We start from the raw sequence: 17,752 nt of genomic DNA on the forward strand, positions 1-17,752 counted from the left end.
TAAAATTGAATCTATTTTATTCAGGATATTTAAAGTTTTTTTATACTATAACAATATAGATTATGGTAACTTTAGCTTTTTAATAATATTTCTTTTTTAAGGATAATTATTTTATTTGAAAAGACATTGTAAGACTATTTATGTTAATTTTAGTAAATTTATACTGAAAGAAATCTAAAAACAATAATATGTATTTACATAGTTGGTGTATCATATAACTTATAAATTTTTTGGACGAAATTCGCTATTTTGCAACTTGACAATACTTCCACCTACAATCTTGATTCTGAGAGGGGGAAAAAGTAAAAGGTTGGGTTATATAATGAGCCATCATAAATATGAATTAAGTTATTCAAATATGCTGGGGTGAGGGGGAGTGGTAATAAAAGCAAACCAGCTAAAAGAAACTGTGCCAATTTTAACAATAACTATGCCATGGTGTGTCCATTTGAAATTATTTTGTCTCCAAACATGACTGCTATTTGTTGCTCTGGTTTCAAATCAGAAGTCCTAAATTATTTATTTTTGTCAATTAAGTAATAAAAAAGATAAATAGATAAAATTATGATGTTTAAGTCAATCTGGCTCAGAGTGACTACGTCTGATTTCCTCAACTTTTCTTTTGTATGGCTATTAAATCAATGAAAAATGCTTTAATATAATTTTTAAAATAAAAACATCCGACGTGAAATACTGACTTATAAAAACAAAATATTAAAACCTGTTGTTTTGTATTCCTAATATTTAGTAAACAAACTTCACCTGAAGGAAGCTGTACAATTACAATCCAGAGAAGCATTTTTAAACATGTCACACTCAGTATCATGTTGACTCTCAAGTACTATCAGATCAACATCAACCTAATTATAAATATTTAATATGTCACACTCAGTATCATGTTGACTCTCAAGTACTATCAGATCAACATCAACCTTATTATAAATATTTAATATGTCACACTCAGTATCATGTTGACTCTCAAGTACTATCAGATCAACATCAACCTAATTATAAATATTTAATATGTCACACTCAGTATCATGTTGACTCTCAAGTACTATCAGATCAACATCAACCTAATTATAAATATTTAATATGTCACACTCAGTATCATGTTGACTCTCAAGTACTATCAGATCAACATCAACCTAATTATAAATATTTAATATGTCACACTCAGTATCATGTTGACTCTCAAGTACTATCAGATCAACATCAACCTTATTATAAATATTTAATATGTCACACTCAGTATCATGTTGACTCTCAAGTACTATCAGATCAACATCAACCTTATTATAAATATTTAATATGTCACACTCAGTATCATGTTGACTCTCAAGTACTATCAGATCAACATCAACCTAATTATAAATATTTAATATGTCACACTCAGTATCATGTTGACTCTCAAGTACTATCAGATCAACATCAACCTAATTATAAATATTTAATATGTCACACTCAGTATTATGTTGACTCTCAAGTACTATCAGATCAACATCAGCCTAATTATAGAATTAGATCTTAATTGGTTAACCCGTTAGATGAACAACGGACCGAGCCAATATAAAGGGAAATTTTCCTTTGATTTTGATTTTCATTATTAGTAAACAATTTTCTATGATACGACAAACATTTCCTAGTATGGCTCAGAACTTTTTTTATCCAGTATTTGATTCTAATATATGCTGGTTTTACCTTGTCATAGCCGTTTCTATTATTAGCTTGTAATCTGTAAGTTCCTGCATCTTCCATCTTAATTAAAGTAAAATTAAGGCAAATTTCTATTAGAGTAATCCTTTTAGTATGAACAATATATATTTAGAATTTTTTTTCTTGCATAAATAACCTTTCTTGTAAGAAAAAGATTGTCGTCTTACATATAAAAAGAATTTATGGTATATGGTCATGCCAGGGTTTTTTTTAATTGGTGATTAATAGAGTAAGATCAGACGGTGGCATAGAAAATCAGACTGGCGGTTACTTTGCTGCTAAAAAATTAAACATTGGGCAGTGGCTTCTACAATCCTTGCAGCTAATGGTCTGGCTTCTTCAAGCCGCGTGATTGAATGTGGTTCTAGCTAAGACTAACTTGGAAGTATCTCCTAAGTTTACTATTATTATTTCTGTTTTTTTTGTTTTGTTTAGAGCCCCATACATTTTTTCTTCCAATAGTTTATTAGTTTAACCAGCTGTTCTGCAGTTCGTCAATGAAACAAATTATTTGCTATGCATCTGTTTTAAAGAAAATTGATACAAGGCTTTAATCTAGAATTGGCATACCTTGGGGAAGCTTCCCTCAAATGGTGAACTCAATTGGTTCTATGGATATAGAGATCTTAACGGACAGATAAAAAAATCAAACTACTTTAAGATCTATATTTACCTGAGTTTTAAGAATCTGAAGAACTGCTGTAGCTCCACCTTGGTATTCCATACGTTCAATCTTATACAAAAAAAATAGTTAAATTTTCTGCTGTGTTACTTTAAGATAAGAAAAAGAAAAAATTCTTGAAAAATAGCAATCGTTACAAAAGATGATAAAAAAATTCTTTATAAATTAGAGACCTAATTACTTATTGTAGGTTACATTTCTACGCTTAATTTGGTTTTACTGTGCAATGTTAACCCGCGATTGTTGAAAAACTCGTTGAAAAAGTTATTGGTTTGAATCCCGGTCCATCGCATTACAAAGCACTGATGTGTCACTTCATCAAAAAACTTTGCAATGAAAGAATCCATGAAATGTAAATTTTAAAAATCAGCTAAAAACTAGACTATTTCTTAATTTTAGCTGTTTTTTTGTGGGAAGATGTCTTAGTATATACTAATGTATCACCCCACCCCCTCCCCCTCCAAAAAAGCTCAATTTAAGAAAGGTTTTTTTTCGAATTAATTCATTTGTTGCATATACACTGCAAAAGATGTAAACTAAACATTTACCAAATATTTATCATCTGTGTGTATAGGCTGACCGTCCTTGAACCAGGTGAACTCTGGAGGAGGTTCTCCCTTCACATTTATTCTCCAGCAGGTCAACCTGTTCACCTTCACAGATTTTGACCCTCCACTTCCCTTCTCGATATTTGGTGATACTAATTTAAATAAACAATATGAGTCGAAACTATGGTAATAAAACATATAAAGTTTATAATAACTTTTTTTTCAATTCTGTAAAAAAATAAAGTTACAACTTACGATTTTTGTGTCTACACAGATGTGGCTTAGTCTCGTAGCTTGGCCAGGATTCTCCTGCTTTGTTGACCGCTACAATTCTAAACTGATACCACTTGCCCTCGCTGAGTCCTGGCACTCGGGCCTCCAGATCATCAATAGTGGCTGAGCAATTATCATCATTTGTAATCAGGGCATCAAACCATCCTTACAATAAAAAAATATTCAATTAATAATTGCGAAAGGTGGAGGATATAAAACGGACAAATGAACTGTATAACAGTTACTGAAACTTTAATCACACTATAGCATGATAGACATAGAAAAGTCATTAGGCATATTGAAGTTCATGAATTTACTTCTAATTACCTCCAAACTGATCTTTCTTTTGTATAATAAAATGAGTTATAGGTCGTCCTCCATCTTCCTTAGGTTTATTCCATCTCAATGTTATTGATTTGTTGTCAAAATCAACAATTCCAGGCTCTCTTGGTTCACTCGGGGGTTCTAAAAAAGGAAAAATTTCTACTGGATTCCGTCAGGTTTTGAAAATTGTTATATAGAAATTATGAGAGTTTGTAGGATAAAACAGGACTAAATATATATATATATTGGGCTAAATTAATTATGGTACTATGTAAAATATATTATACAGGGGCGTCCCAGCTTTTTTATTGTGGGGGGGGGGTAAAATTTTGAAAATAAACATTTTGGGGGTCCCTACGGCACCCCCAAGCTCATTTTTTGGGGGGTAATCTTTATTTCATAGAGGCATTTTTTTTTTTTTGGGGGGGGGGGGTAAAAATTGAAAAACCCAAATTCATTTTGTGGGGGTAATCACCCCTTTACCCCCCCGCCCCTTGGACGTCTATGACATTATATATACATGAGCTGTACTCACGATGATGACAAAACAACAGTGATGTCAAATAATTTTAAATGAAATGAAAGGATAAATTAGGGGTGAGAGAATGAATTAAAAAGTTAAACATAAGAAATTAAAACGAAATAAATTCATTTCTAAATATTCCATTAAAAACATTTTAGCCAAACAACCTGCATTTCATAGTTACATAGTCAGGGAAACAAAACTTTACAGAAGATGGGTTGCGTGTTAACAACTTACTGTACGGATTTTCAGCACAGACAGGATCCTTTGTTATTGCTGGTAGTGATTCTCCCTCCTTGTTGATGGCTATAACCTGGAACTTGTACAAATGTCCTGGCTTCAGGTTGTCTACGGTACAATTTGTTGTGGGAGCATTTACCTAAATATACAATACAAATCAGAGGATAAACAAACGTACGTCAATCTATTTTGAAAAGTTAGGTTTCGAATCTTTTCTATAATTATGGTCAGCACCTAAAGGATAGCTCTCCTCGTTTATTTGGGCATGTTAGAATTGCCCTTTCGATTAGAATTTGCATAATGATTCGGTACGTTCATTATAAAGATGTTTGTTTTTAAATTTTTTTACAAAAATTCTGTAAATCACACTTGTGTCCAAAGTTTAATAACCACATTATTTTTTATAAACTTTTAGAATATTTTAGAACAATTTCACTTGGTTGGTTGCAAACTAAAGTAGATGTCCAAACTTTTCAACTAAACATTTTAATTTACAAAATGCGTGCTTTTGTTGGTCTTCATTGGAGTGTACAAACAGTTGATCGTTAATTTTCTTATCCCTTAAGAACCCATTAGACTTATCATTTTTTTGTAGATTCAAAAGATCAATACGAATTTAATATAATACTATATAATATACTAGCGGCTACTCCCCTAGAGGCCTCTAGGGGCACTTGAGGAGGAGATAGTCGAATTTAATAACCCAATTTCTTATTTAGATTTTAAAAGAAAAAGTAAAAAAAATTGGGGGGGGGGGGGGGCAAAAAATATTTTTTTTTTGTTGGGGGGGGGCCCACCCCTCATTTTTAATTTTAGTTACAAAATTTTTAAAAAAATTTCGGGGGGGGGGATTTTTCATTTTTTGGGGGGGTTGGGGGTGTCCCACCCCCCAAGAAAATAGTTATAAACCTTCCCGGGACCTATGAGAAGCTACCCTGTTAAGGAGAACCCGATCTGTTCAGCGGTTAGCGAGATCCTTCGGTACAGACAGACACACAGATACACAGACAAACAAACATCATGTTACTTTAGTATAAGGATTCTCATTCATTTGTTTCTATGCTTTATTGTTTCTGAAGAATAATATTTACCTCACAAACAGTTATCCATTGATTATACTCCAAGTCCATAACCTTAACCAGATATCTTAAGAGGGGAGTTCCACCATCATCGTCGGGTTTATCCCAGTTTAATTTTACATGCTCTGCTCTTACTTCACCTAATATAATTGTATAATCATTTAATTAAATGGTATACTACATAAATTAAATTTATTTATCTAGTTCCAGCCTAAAACTACAGATGAATTCAAAGAAAAACGAGCGTTACTTGCATACATAATAAGAGTGTCTATGCTCCATAGAACATACACTTTTATGAAAACTAAGCTGTAAAGTAATACTATTAACCTGGCACAAGATTTTTGGGTTTCCATGGAACATCCAGAACATTGACAAATCCTGAAGCTTGAAAATTTCCACCCTCGCATGTCAACCTGATAGTATATTTCCCGCTGTCCTTCTCACGGTCAGCCTTAAAATAAATTTCGATAAATTTATTCATAAATTTTTTTTAATTGGTTTATAACAAGAACGGTCAAGCTATGAAGTAAACCAAATTCTTATAAAATTTTCTGCAATTGTTAATTGTTTGTAACCTGGTCTTATTAAGATGTCAAAATACAAAGACTGGTTCTTTTTTTTGATATATAACAAGACAAAAACGAACATGAATGCGTGGCAGGTAAACATATGTCAATTAACACACAATTTATTCGAATATGCATACGTCTATTGAGTAATACTTATATTCAAAGCATGACAAGTAAAGCATAAAAACATGGATTTACAAACGGACAAAGTAAGTTATAGAGCAGATGTTGAGTTGTCATGAAAAATAGAGAGAAAATGCAAGTAATTAAACAAAATCCCGAATTTTTTTAAAATTTTGTATTTTTGTCTTTTGAAACAAGAACGACAGAAAGACAAAACAATGTATAGACTAAATGCGCAAGGTTGAATCTTCACTGAAAATCTTAGCTGTCTATTTTAAATAGCAGCCGTGAAAATCACATTTCTCTCATAATGTAACTAAGGAAATTAAAAAGTAGCTTACTTATAAAAAGTTATTACAAATAAGAAGATTAAACAAATCTTTGAATAATCTTTTAAAATGTAAAATATTTAGCAAATACAAATGTTATTATGCATGATCAAGTTTGCAGTAAAATTTCACAAATGCGAAAGATAAGTCAACTGATTAAAGAATTCATATGCATTTCATAAAATCATATCAAACTTGTTAAAGGGGTAGTTTCGCGAAATTTATTTGAACTTAATTTAGTGAACCGCATATTTTTTCCTGGTTAATTGGTTAAGCTACATTTATATGGCATATATTTGAAAGAATTTCAATTTTCTACCATGTAGTTTTTAAAATATCAAGACTTGAAAATTACGTGGTAGAAAATTGAAATTCTTTCAAATATATGCCATATAAATGTAGTTTAACCCATTAACTAGCAAAAAATATGCGGTTCACTAAATTAAGTTCAAATGCATTTCGTGAAACTACCCCTTTCGAATTAGATATTATAGAATGTAAATAAACAATGATGGCAACGTTCATAAAAAGCGAAGCTCTGATACAGTAGAACAAACGAACATTAACATTGTAGAGTGTCAGAACTGAATAAGCAGAATATAAGTTTAATATAAAGTAGCTGTTAAGAATAATTGTGAGGCTGTTGAGGTTGTCCTCTATCCCAAGCTAATTGAAATTATTCTGATGTGATTCGAGCTTAAGGTTTTTATTAATTTCTTATTTGAACCACCTCTCGGAGCAATCAAATAAACTTTATCTTAATATTTAATCTATTTCACATGGATTTTTTTTTATTTTAAATTGTATGTAACCACAGAACAGCAAAGCACAAGACCACATCGTCATTTACGTAGTGTACACACCAAAAAATTTCTAATTTCTGTTATATAATGGTGGTGGTTGATATAAAGTCTCAATGGCAGGTGTAAGCTGTACGCAAAAGTAAGGGTTTTATTGAATAAGGGGAAGGTGTTTTTGTACTTAAAGGGCTTATTTATAATTGAGCCGACAACACAACCACAACAACATCTACGTGTTCGTAGCGTCGTCGGCGCGCAACCCCAATCAGAGTCGCGTCTATTCAACAATTACAAAGTAAAGTCGTGGGGGTGACAAGAATGGAAGATGGAGGGAGGGAGGGTCAAAGAAAAAATTAAAGATACAAGGGGGAGGAATTAAGAAGATTGGAGATGGGAGTGGGTTATAAATAGTATCTTAAAATGGGAAGTGGGGAGAAAAACTGAGAGGCGGCTATGATGAAAGAAATGATGAAAAGGGAGATTACACCATGATGAAAGCTAACGGATGGTCCGAGTATTTCACCGTTATTATAACCTTATACAAATACACACATTATAGAAAAGAAGAAGAAAGAAAAGAGAGAACAGATGGTTCTTATATTTGTTGCTTAGGCTGATAGAAAGAGAGAGACAGAGACATATGTGTGCGCGTCTTTCAGTGTATAGAACCATATCATTTTTTAAAAACTGGAAATTGTATGAAAGAGGGCCGGGTTTACATAATATTTTATGTTATTGTTCATCTATTGTTTGCATAAAGAGACTTTATAGAGGAGAAAGAGAGATAGAGAAATATAAAAGTTTGGGAAAAGAAGAGAGAAATCATCTACAGAAAGAAATAGAAAAAAGCTACAAGTCTGATTAAAGGTTCAATAGACTGGTCCAAATTTGTGCATATCTGATAGATTGATAGATATTTTTTGTTTTAGATTTATTTAACCAAATAATAATCTGAATAAAAAATAATTATAATTTTAAAAATGAAATTCTATAATAATGATAACTAGCGGCTACACCCCTAGAGGCCTCTAGGGACACGTAAAATTGTTTCTCTTTAATCACTTTTACAATCAGCTATTTACCAAAAAAAAAAAATTGCCGATATATGGTGTAATGTTATTAGCCAATTTTAAAAATGTCCGCAAGGAAGCGTTTTTTATTTTTTTGTATTTTGTCGATTTCTCCGGGGAGGGTGGTGGTACCCTCACCCAAAATAGTTATGAACCTTCCTGGGACCTTTGAAAAGCTACCCTGTTAAGGAGAACCCGTTCGGTTCAGTGGTTAGCGAGATCCTTCGTTAAAACAAACAGACAGACAGACATCGTTCTACTTTGTATTATAATCTATAATACAAGTAGAACGATGTCTGTCTGTCTGTTTGTTTGTAGCGAAGGATCTCGCTAACAGCTGAACCGATCGGGTTCTTCTTTACAGGGTAGCTCCTCACAGGTCCCGGAAAGGTTTATAACTATTTTCTTGGGGGGGGGAGGGGGGGACACCCCCAACCCCCCTAATTTTTTTATTATTTTTAAAACTAAAATTAAAATAGTGGGGTCGACTAACCACCCCCAAAAAAAAATTATTTTTTTTAAATTTTTCTTTTAAATCTAAAATACGAAAAATTTGTTTGATCAAACCTCCTGGGGAATAGCCCCTAGAGGCTAGGGGCGAAACCGTTAGTAAGTATATAACGTAATTGGCTTTTTTAAATTAAAGAAAATTAGGTTACTTTAGCTATTTCAAACAACCTTTTTCACTTGTCTTTCTAATTTCCCCTATGTATGTCCGTAAATATAAAATATTAAAAGCAAAGCTTTTCTATAATTAGGATCGATCCGTCCGTCCGTATGTCCGTCCGTCCGAGATAGTTAGCTTTTATTCGTTAATTTAGGCATGTTAGAATTGTCCTATCGATTTCAAACTTTGCATGGTGATTCCTGTAGTAGATAGGTACGATTTAGAAAGCGTAGCAACTCTATAATCGTTACCAGAATGTCCGTTTTAAACATGTTGATTTTTTTTACTTTTTTAATAACAATTTTTTATGTGATAAAATCATCCGATTGATCTGATTTTTTGATTACTGATTCCTATTACAGTAAGGTACAATATTATGAGCGAAGCATCTCTATAATCAAGTATTAAAAATGTCAGTATGTCCTTAAACAGAATTCTGTATTTAAGAAGTTTTGCAACAAATTTACGTATAATTTTGTCAAACCTTATATTTTCATATTTTGTATTTTTCAGTTCTGACACTCAACAAAAGTTAATGTTCGTCTATCATATCGTTTCAGAGCTTCGCTTTAATGGATGTTGTCATCCTTGTTTTTTTCTATAATTTTCTTTTTCTGTCTAATCGCCCTTCATGGTATGGAGGGATTTTCTTTTCTTTGGGTAAACAATTACATGCTGCTGTTGTAAACTTTCATATCAAGTTTCTAATTTTAAAATTATTTAATTCCCCATTTTAAGATTAGAATGAATCATCGTTATAAGTATTTTTGTTACATTTTTGACCAAATTGAAAATCCTGTTACAACACTTATGAGCCAATTACAAATGTAGTTTTACTAGTTTTAGTCGCTTTTGGCAATTCTTTGTCATGGGGTATCATATTTTCTTTGGAAAATTATTCATGTACTTTTCATAAATATTTAATTTGATTTTTCAAAAACATTTACTACAAAATTTCTTACAAAAGAGTTCCACATAAGATTTCTATCTCAATTCTATCATTTACTGTAGACCAGTTACTTTATAAAACTACTAGTTGCTTTGTCCCTAAACTCTAGGGAAGGCGCCGGTGAGGTCAGAAGAAAAACAACCAAAGACATTTATAAAGCTTCCTAAAAATTATAACCAAATCTGAGATTTTTCAAGACCTTTAGCTTCAGACAAAAAAACGTACTACTTAATATATTAGGGCGGTCTGTTCGTCCATTTGTATCATTGTAATAACACACAGATAGACAAACATTTTACTCATAGTATATAGAATATAATACTTTGCTACTTAATACCTTCTTAACTGTCAGAACTGTATTACGTTCACAATAAACTTTTTTCTTTGCCATGAGCTCCAGAGTTATTCTTGCAGGATCTGTTTCAGAGTTGATTATTCCATCCTTCCTCTCCCATGTGACAGCTGGCGGAGGCTCCCCACCAAACCAGATATCATAACGGAAGCATTGTCCTTTCTTGATTTCAATATCGTACATACCAGGGTCGTGCAAAAAGGCTTTAACTGAAAATATCAGATATATTGTAATATAAATGGAATTTAACGCGTCATAATACAAAAAAATACATAACTTTATAAAGTTTTAAAGGTTAACTTTATTTTATTAACTAGTCGAATAACATCATTTTTAGAGCGATGCTATACTAAAATTCAATACGTCTGTCTGTCCGTTAGTAGGTAAAACAATGGGGAATGTGGGGTTAACTCAGCCGCTATTAAAGCTAGACCTCTGATTTTTCAAGACAACATAACCATTATAATTGAGCATATTCAATTCATGTATATAAAAAAATGGCAGTTCGACTGTGTCAATCCACGATTTTTTAGCTTTGTTACTTATGGATGTTGTCATGATATTTTTTAAAAAATAAGAAAATGTTTAGATAAAACTTACTATATCTTATCTTAGCAATCATGGTGTCAGATGGTTCGGAAGGTATTGAATAATTCCATTGACCTTTGGATCCTAGAATATATTTTTTATTATTACTGTGGTACAGAAAAAAATTTTTTTTTTCCATCCTTTTTATAACCTTATCTAATTATAGTGGTGTCTAACTTACCAATATTGACCGCTTTAATCCTGAACATGTATTCATTTCCCTCCACCAGAACTGGACAGGTACCATGGAACTTGCCCTGGCTAAACATACACTCCTCAACTTTCATTACTCTACCCTCCTCCCACATAGCCATACTCTTTTCCTAAATAATTTTCATGTCATCGTTACATAATTAATTTCAACTAAAATAATTTCATTCTTTGTATTAAAACAAGGAAGACAACATCCATAAAAGCGAAGACCATCAAGGTAAACTTTCGAACATTGACAAATACAGAGTGAATGCACTTTAAATACTGAAGAAATGAAACATCATTTATACGTCTTAAGGAAAATTCTAGGTTAATGCATCAAAAATTGCTTCAATACAGGATGCCAACATTTACATATTTTAATATTATTTCTTAATTATAGAGATGCTTTACTATAACATTGTGCCTTATCGTGTCCAAAATATTTTTTTTATAAAAACTTTTATGAGAAAGGGTAAAAAGCAACACATTAAAAAAAAAGGATTTCTTTTATTAACTACAGAGTTGCTACGCTTTCTAAATTTTTCCTAACTGTTACAGAAACCATCTTTCAAAGTTTGAAATCGATAAAACTATTCTAAAATGCCGGAATAAATTATATGAGATATCCGTTAAAGAGGTACATGCATACTGTCTCTGATTGTAGCAAAGCTTTTACTTGGAAAATTTATTTCACAATCATATGTCTGTCACCCTCCTGAAATAACATCTCTCTTCTAGTCGGTATTATATCCCCTTTGAACAAACAAACTGTGCACGCCACTTGATGTCTACATACTTATTAAATATAATAACAATTCTAATAAGTGGCCCTCAACAATTATAATATATAGAAGAGAAAATTTACTTAAAATCTAGAGCAATCAAGGGATGCTACGTTTTAAAAATTTAATTTTAAAACAAATAATTATTGGTAAATATTGAAAAAAACAGAAATTTAGATTTCTATTATAGTTAGGGTCGAATGGGGAAATATAAAGTATAGAAAAGCTTTGCTGCAATCGAAACAGTTATATTATTATTTATAAAATTTGGTTGAAAATAAATTTGAGCCATAATTTTAGGCTTAGCAATCTGAAAGAAAAGACTCAGTCAGGCACATAAAACCAAACATAATTTTTAGACCTTTAAATTTACCACTTTTTTTATTTTTTTTTGTTCTTTGTCAAGTTGAGTATCTCACTTGTTTTGTAGCGAAGTTTTTATATAACTTACTTTCTATGTCCGTCCGACTTAGGGGGGAAATGTGATTTACTAGATATGCTACTGATACTTGTTTGTTTAGATTCTACTGACCTATGAACATTAAATGTTTTCTCCCCCCCCCCCCCCCTCTACCTTTCAGCTCAAATCATGTGCAGTCCCTGTTAATTGAATTAGATAATTTTCTAAAATTACTTAGAATAGGCTTTGGGTAGTTTATTGTTCCCTTCTTCTATCGTATAAAAGCCGTGTAAAAGAATTAATAATAAATATAACATTCAAAAATAAAATAATATCAATTGCTTCTTTAGAATTTAAAAACCCCGCTGTTCTGAGACTGCGCTATGTCCCCACTTACAAAGTGAAAAGTGACAGAGGCACGACGAATACTAGCCGCATACGCGACGTCAAATGTCTCTCTTTCTCTTTATCCCTCCTGATTGTGGTGAGCTAAAAAGAGAAGTTTTCTTTCTGATTATGCAAGCAGAAAAGAGGGAGTGATGAAGATGAGCCTATGGTTATAATAGGGGCAAGCAGTGGAGACCAAAAATGTTGTTGTTGATGGCGACTATGAAAGCAAGAAGTTGGTTGGTATTGTTGTGGAGGGAAATAAGAGGGGGGGGGGGGAGTTTTTGTTTTGAAGAAGGCTACTTTGCTTCTGGAGAGAATTCATATCAACAACATCAACACAAATGTTTATGTAGTTGAGACAAGGATGGAGTGGGGTGCGGTTATATTATTCCTGGCCACAATACTGGCCAACACAGGCATCCAGGCAAGCTCCTATCTCAACCAGTTCGCCGTCTTTGTTCCTGCAGGAAAATTTTAAAATATCCAAACATCTATTTATTCAAGGAATAGATTTAGCAAAATATTAAAGAAGCTAAAATTTGCGTGTAAGCTTGCGTACATGATGCAAAAAAAATATATTGTGATTTAGCTGTGTGCAAAAGATGGTTTTGTGTTTTTTGAGTTAGAAGAATGAGATTTATAATATTAAAAGTGAGAGAGAAAGATAAAGGATGCAAATCCAGTGATTGCAATTTCCTTGTTGAAAATTGATGATTTGTTGTTGGTGTGACCAAGTTATGCAAACATACATCTGCAACCATCCATTCTATGCATTTTATCATATATTCAATTTTCATTTTCATTTGCTTTTACACGATAAAATCTATTTGTGGAAAACCTTAAATTTTTCTACGTTTTATAAACTTTTATGCAAATACATTTAAGTTGTAACTACATAAAGTATTATTTAATATTTATTTAAGACACGATTTTATAATACAAAATTATACGATGAAAATATAACATATTAAGCTTAATTTTGTTGTTAAAATTTTTGATAATATTTTAGTAGCTTTATATTTTGTTTATTTTCAAAATCGAAGATTTCCTATAATTATTTATTATAAATGTATTTCCAAATAAAAAGATCATATTTTTATTATTTTTAATCTAATGCTTAAAATAAGTAAATGAAAATTTAAACCAGTATGAAAAATCAATATAATTAATGTTTTTTTGAGACACATTAAAAATTAATTTCTTATTTAATATAGAGATAATGGAAAGGAGGATTCAAAAAAAGATTAGATTACAATAGTTGTATTTTTATAGGCAACATAAAATAGAATAAAAAATAAGAACTTTTGAATTGCAACATATGATTGGTTCTAGTGATAATATTATTGTACTGTTGTTATGAACAATTATGTAGCTTAGTTTATAAGGTATAGCTATATTTTTAAAATCTTAAATTTCTGTCCATAAAAAACATGCAGATATATTTACAATTTAAAAATGCATTATAGTCAGACAGATAGAGTGAGTGAAACAAAGTTTTGAATAACAACAACAAAACATTTGCTTTTTCCCTGCCCATTCTTTCTTTTTTCTAGTTTTGTCTATAACTAGCATTATTCTAATAATATTTGCTTTTAGATTCTAGCCTTTGGAAACAAACTAGATCAAGGACTTCCAAGCTTTTTAATTTGTTTTGGAGGGGTTAAAAATCTCAATAGAGGGAGAGAAATGGCAATAATCCACCCCCCCCCCCGGGCCACCCCCCCGCCAAAAAAATATTCATTTAAATTTTTTTGATTGAAATAACCCCAAATTACTTGATTTGGAAAAACCAATAGCTTTGCGAAGAGGTAAAAGTTTTTGAGAGGTACCTAGAGCACCTAGACATCCTAGATAATTTTTTAAATGTTAAAAAAATCAAAGTACATTTTAAGTTCTAAATTGACATAAAACCAACGAGAGCCAATTAATTATAACTTGATATTTTTCAAAATTTTAATTGTAAAAGATAAATTCTTTGTCCCTAGTTTCACATAGATTTTATTTCATGGGCAATTAACTTTAGTTTTGCTTTTTTCATCATAATAGATACAATTTTAGTTTTGTTTGCAGATAAAGAAACTATTTGTAAAATTTCATTCTAAATTGTTTTTTAATCAATTAAGTTGGGAGTTATATTTGTTTCTATTCTTATTTTTTTAAAAGCAATTATCATCATGATAATTCCAAAATTTTCAATTAAAAATCACAGAGATAAAAATTTCACTGGCTTCTCTAACAATTGAATGAAAACAAAAACGTCATGAATAATTTCTATCGGATATTTTAAAATAAATTACCAGGAGAGTTAAGAGCGACAAAACTCGCAGCGAAGTATGGATTTCATTATGCTGGTCAGATTGGTGACCTGGAAAATTACTTCCTATTCGAGCACCGCGGAATTTCGAAGCGGTCGGCGAATGAGTCGAGAAATTTGGAAACGCTAGAGCTCCTAAATGATCCTGAAGTCGAGTGGTTCGAACAGCAAAAGGAACTTCATCGAGTCAAACGGGATTATCAGGCTACAAGAGATTATTTTAGCGCAGACACAGCTGATATATGGGATGAAATATTTAGAGACTTGAATGGCGGCGACGGAAGTGGCACCCAAAAATCGACAATTGAGCGCAGACAGGTGAGTCGTTTTAGCGACCCAATGTTTTCGGCACAATGGTTTATCAATGGTGGAGGGCGAGATGGTGCGGATATGAATGTCCGGCCAGCATGGGACAAGGGATACACAGGCAAAGGAGTTGTTGTGTCTATTCTGGATGATGGTATTCAGCACAATCATCCTGACCTTGCGCAAAACTACGACAAGTTTGCGTCCACTGACATCAATGATAGCGACCCTGACCCTATGCCACAGGACAATGGTGATAACAAGCACGGCACCAGATGTGCTGGTGAGGTTGCTGCTGTTGCCAACAACGGTATTTGTGGTGTTGGAATTGCTTTCAATGCATCTATTGGAGGAGTAAGAATGTTGGATGGTGTTGTGAATGATGCTGTTGAGGCAAGAGCACTCTCCTTAAATCCAAACCATATTGATATATATTCAGCATCCTGGGGCCCCGAAGATGATGGCAGAACCGTGGATGGTCCTGGCCCATTGGCTAAACGTGCTTTTCTAAATGGAGTCACAAGAGGAAGAAATGGCAAGGGCTCAATATTTGTCTGGGCAAGTGGTAATGGTGGCAGATTTGTAGATGATTGTAATTGTGACGGTTACACTAATTCTATTTTCACATTATCAATATCAAGTGCCAGCCAGGCAGGTTTTAAACCCTGGTACTTAGAACAGTGCTCATCAACTTTAGCAACAACATTTTCATCAGGCACTCCAGGTACAGATGCAAGTATTGCCACAGTGGACCAAGATGCTAGACTTAGACCTAACAAAATATGTACAGATCAACACACAGGAACATCTGCTTCAGCCCCAATAGCTGCTGGGGTTTGTGCACTCGCTCTAGAGGCCAACCCAAATCTAACATGGAGAGATATGCAGTACCTCGTCGTCATGTCTAGCAAACCTGGACCATTGATCAGAGAAACAGGTTGGTTAAACAACGGACTTGGTCGTCAGTATAATCACAAGTTTGGATATGGTCTAATGGATGCTGGTGCTATGGTTGACCTGGCTGAACGATGGAAGAATGTACCACTACAGCATGTGTGCCAGTCAGCAGTCATTACCAGTGATCTACCATTGCCAGAACAGGTTGGAAGATCAGTTAAGACAAGTCTAAGTACAGATGGTTGTGCTGGAACATTAAATGTTGTCAATCACCTTGAACATGTTCAGTGTAAGATCAGCCTGAATTATTCTCCTCGCGGAAACTTAATGATTATCCTGACTTCTCCTTCTGGCACAAGATCTACACTCCTCTTCCCCAGGCCACGAGACACCCTTGGATCGAGTTTTGACGAATGGCCCTTCCTTTCCGTCCATTTCTGGGGCGAGCCCACAGCCGGCACCTGGAGTTTAGAAATAATAAATGCAGGTTCTGAGCGTAGTGCACGCGCTGGCCAGGGAATCCTTCACAAGTGGCAGATGATTTGGTATGGCACAGAACATAATCCTATCAGAATACCAAGACATTCTTCATTGATCTCATCCCCACAAATCCCCACTCCTTCACAGCAACAAGCTTCACCCTTCCCATCACTTTCATCAGTGTTTCAGTCAAGTTTCCAGCCAAGCTTTCCCCCGTTTTTCGGCAGTTCATCCAAAAGAAAAAAGTAAATTAATTTATAACATTAGGGTCTTAAAATATAAAATAAGAAGAGAATGAAGCAACACATGTTTACTTACATTCACTTACAATGAAAATCATAAACTATTCTTTATGTAGACCCATGATGTAAAATAGTTATTTTTTTATCCCAGTTCGTATTCATCCAGATCTTTAGTTATTTATAAATTATATTTATATCATAATTCAGTTAGAAAAATGCAAAATTGGAGATCAAATATTTTTTTACCTTATTTCTTCGTTTTAGGTCTAAATGTACGTTTTATACTAATTTTGTTAGCAGACATTTATAATTAGAAAAATTACCCATTATGTTTTAGTACAAATCTATTGTTTGCTTCTAGTTTTCCTATAATGATACACCCTGTGCATTTTTCAATGAGGAATGTTGAAATAATAAATTGTTAAAATATGACTTGACATTTTTGTATCCACCTACATAAACAATTAATTCTGTTTCTATTGAACAATAATAAAAACGAAAAATTTAAACAATTAGGATTTTAAGGTATAATGTAAAAAAACGCTTATTCAAAATAATTTCGAGGAATTGTTAGTTAACTTTTTTCTTGTACAAACTTAATTATGGTTTCTTAAATTTCACTAATAGCTTTGTAGAACTCAATTTAAGGTCCTTTCGTTAATTTAGACACGATAGAAATTTCCCATAGATTTCAAACCAGGCAAGATAATTTCGTTAGCAGTTTTCTTTAGGAAGCTTTACCACTCTATAATCATCACCAAAATGTAACATAATTGAATAAGCTTTCTTGATTATACATATTTTATTATCAGATATAATTATTAATTATCCTATTTACTTAATTTTTGGAATATTGATTCCTAGAACGATTCGGATTATTATTATAAGCAAAGCATATCTATATTTAGCTA

At 32.6% G+C, this 17,752-nt stretch overlaps 2 protein-coding genes across 2 annotated transcripts in view; one reads left to right on the forward strand and one right to left on the reverse strand.

Annotated features, from left to right (window-relative positions):
• Positions 1 to 17,752, reverse strand: part of LOC145318049 (twitchin-like) — a 34,974-nt gene continuing 17,222 nt past the window's right edge. Inside the window, exons 22-34 of the mRNA XM_080159364.1 lie at positions 11,017 to 11,158; positions 10,848 to 10,919; positions 10,233 to 10,456; positions 5,716 to 5,839; positions 5,398 to 5,525; positions 4,304 to 4,445; positions 3,547 to 3,684; positions 3,202 to 3,384; positions 2,947 to 3,098; positions 2,390 to 2,449; positions 1,702 to 1,758; positions 763 to 860; positions 1 to 510 (exon numbers count right to left, since the gene is read on the reverse strand). Of these exons, the coding sequence (XP_080015490.1) occupies positions 429 to 510; positions 763 to 860; positions 1,702 to 1,758; positions 2,390 to 2,449; positions 2,947 to 3,098; positions 3,202 to 3,384; positions 3,547 to 3,684; positions 4,304 to 4,445; positions 5,398 to 5,525; positions 5,716 to 5,839; positions 10,233 to 10,456; positions 10,848 to 10,919; positions 11,017 to 11,158 (1,602 nt within the window). The 3' untranslated portion in view covers positions 1 to 428. The remainder of the gene's footprint in view (positions 511 to 762; positions 861 to 1,701; positions 1,759 to 2,389; positions 2,450 to 2,946; positions 3,099 to 3,201; positions 3,385 to 3,546; positions 3,685 to 4,303; positions 4,446 to 5,397; positions 5,526 to 5,715; positions 5,840 to 10,232; positions 10,457 to 10,847; positions 10,920 to 11,016; positions 11,159 to 17,752) is intronic.
• On the forward strand, positions 12,930 to 17,273 carry LOC145316647 (furin-like protease 2). The gene has a single exon (XM_080157320.1). The coding sequence runs from the start codon at positions 15,256 to 15,258 to the stop codon at positions 16,846 to 16,848; it is 1,593 nt and encodes a 530-aa protein (XP_080013446.1). The 5' UTR covers positions 12,930 to 15,255; the 3' UTR covers positions 16,849 to 17,273.

This window comes from Acartia tonsa, chromosome 4, assembly GCF_053477335.1.
Source record: "Acartia tonsa isolate MP-2025a chromosome 4, ASM5347733v1, whole genome shotgun sequence".
NCBI classification, from domain to species: domain Eukaryota; kingdom Metazoa; phylum Arthropoda; class Copepoda; order Calanoida; family Acartiidae; genus Acartia; species Acartia tonsa.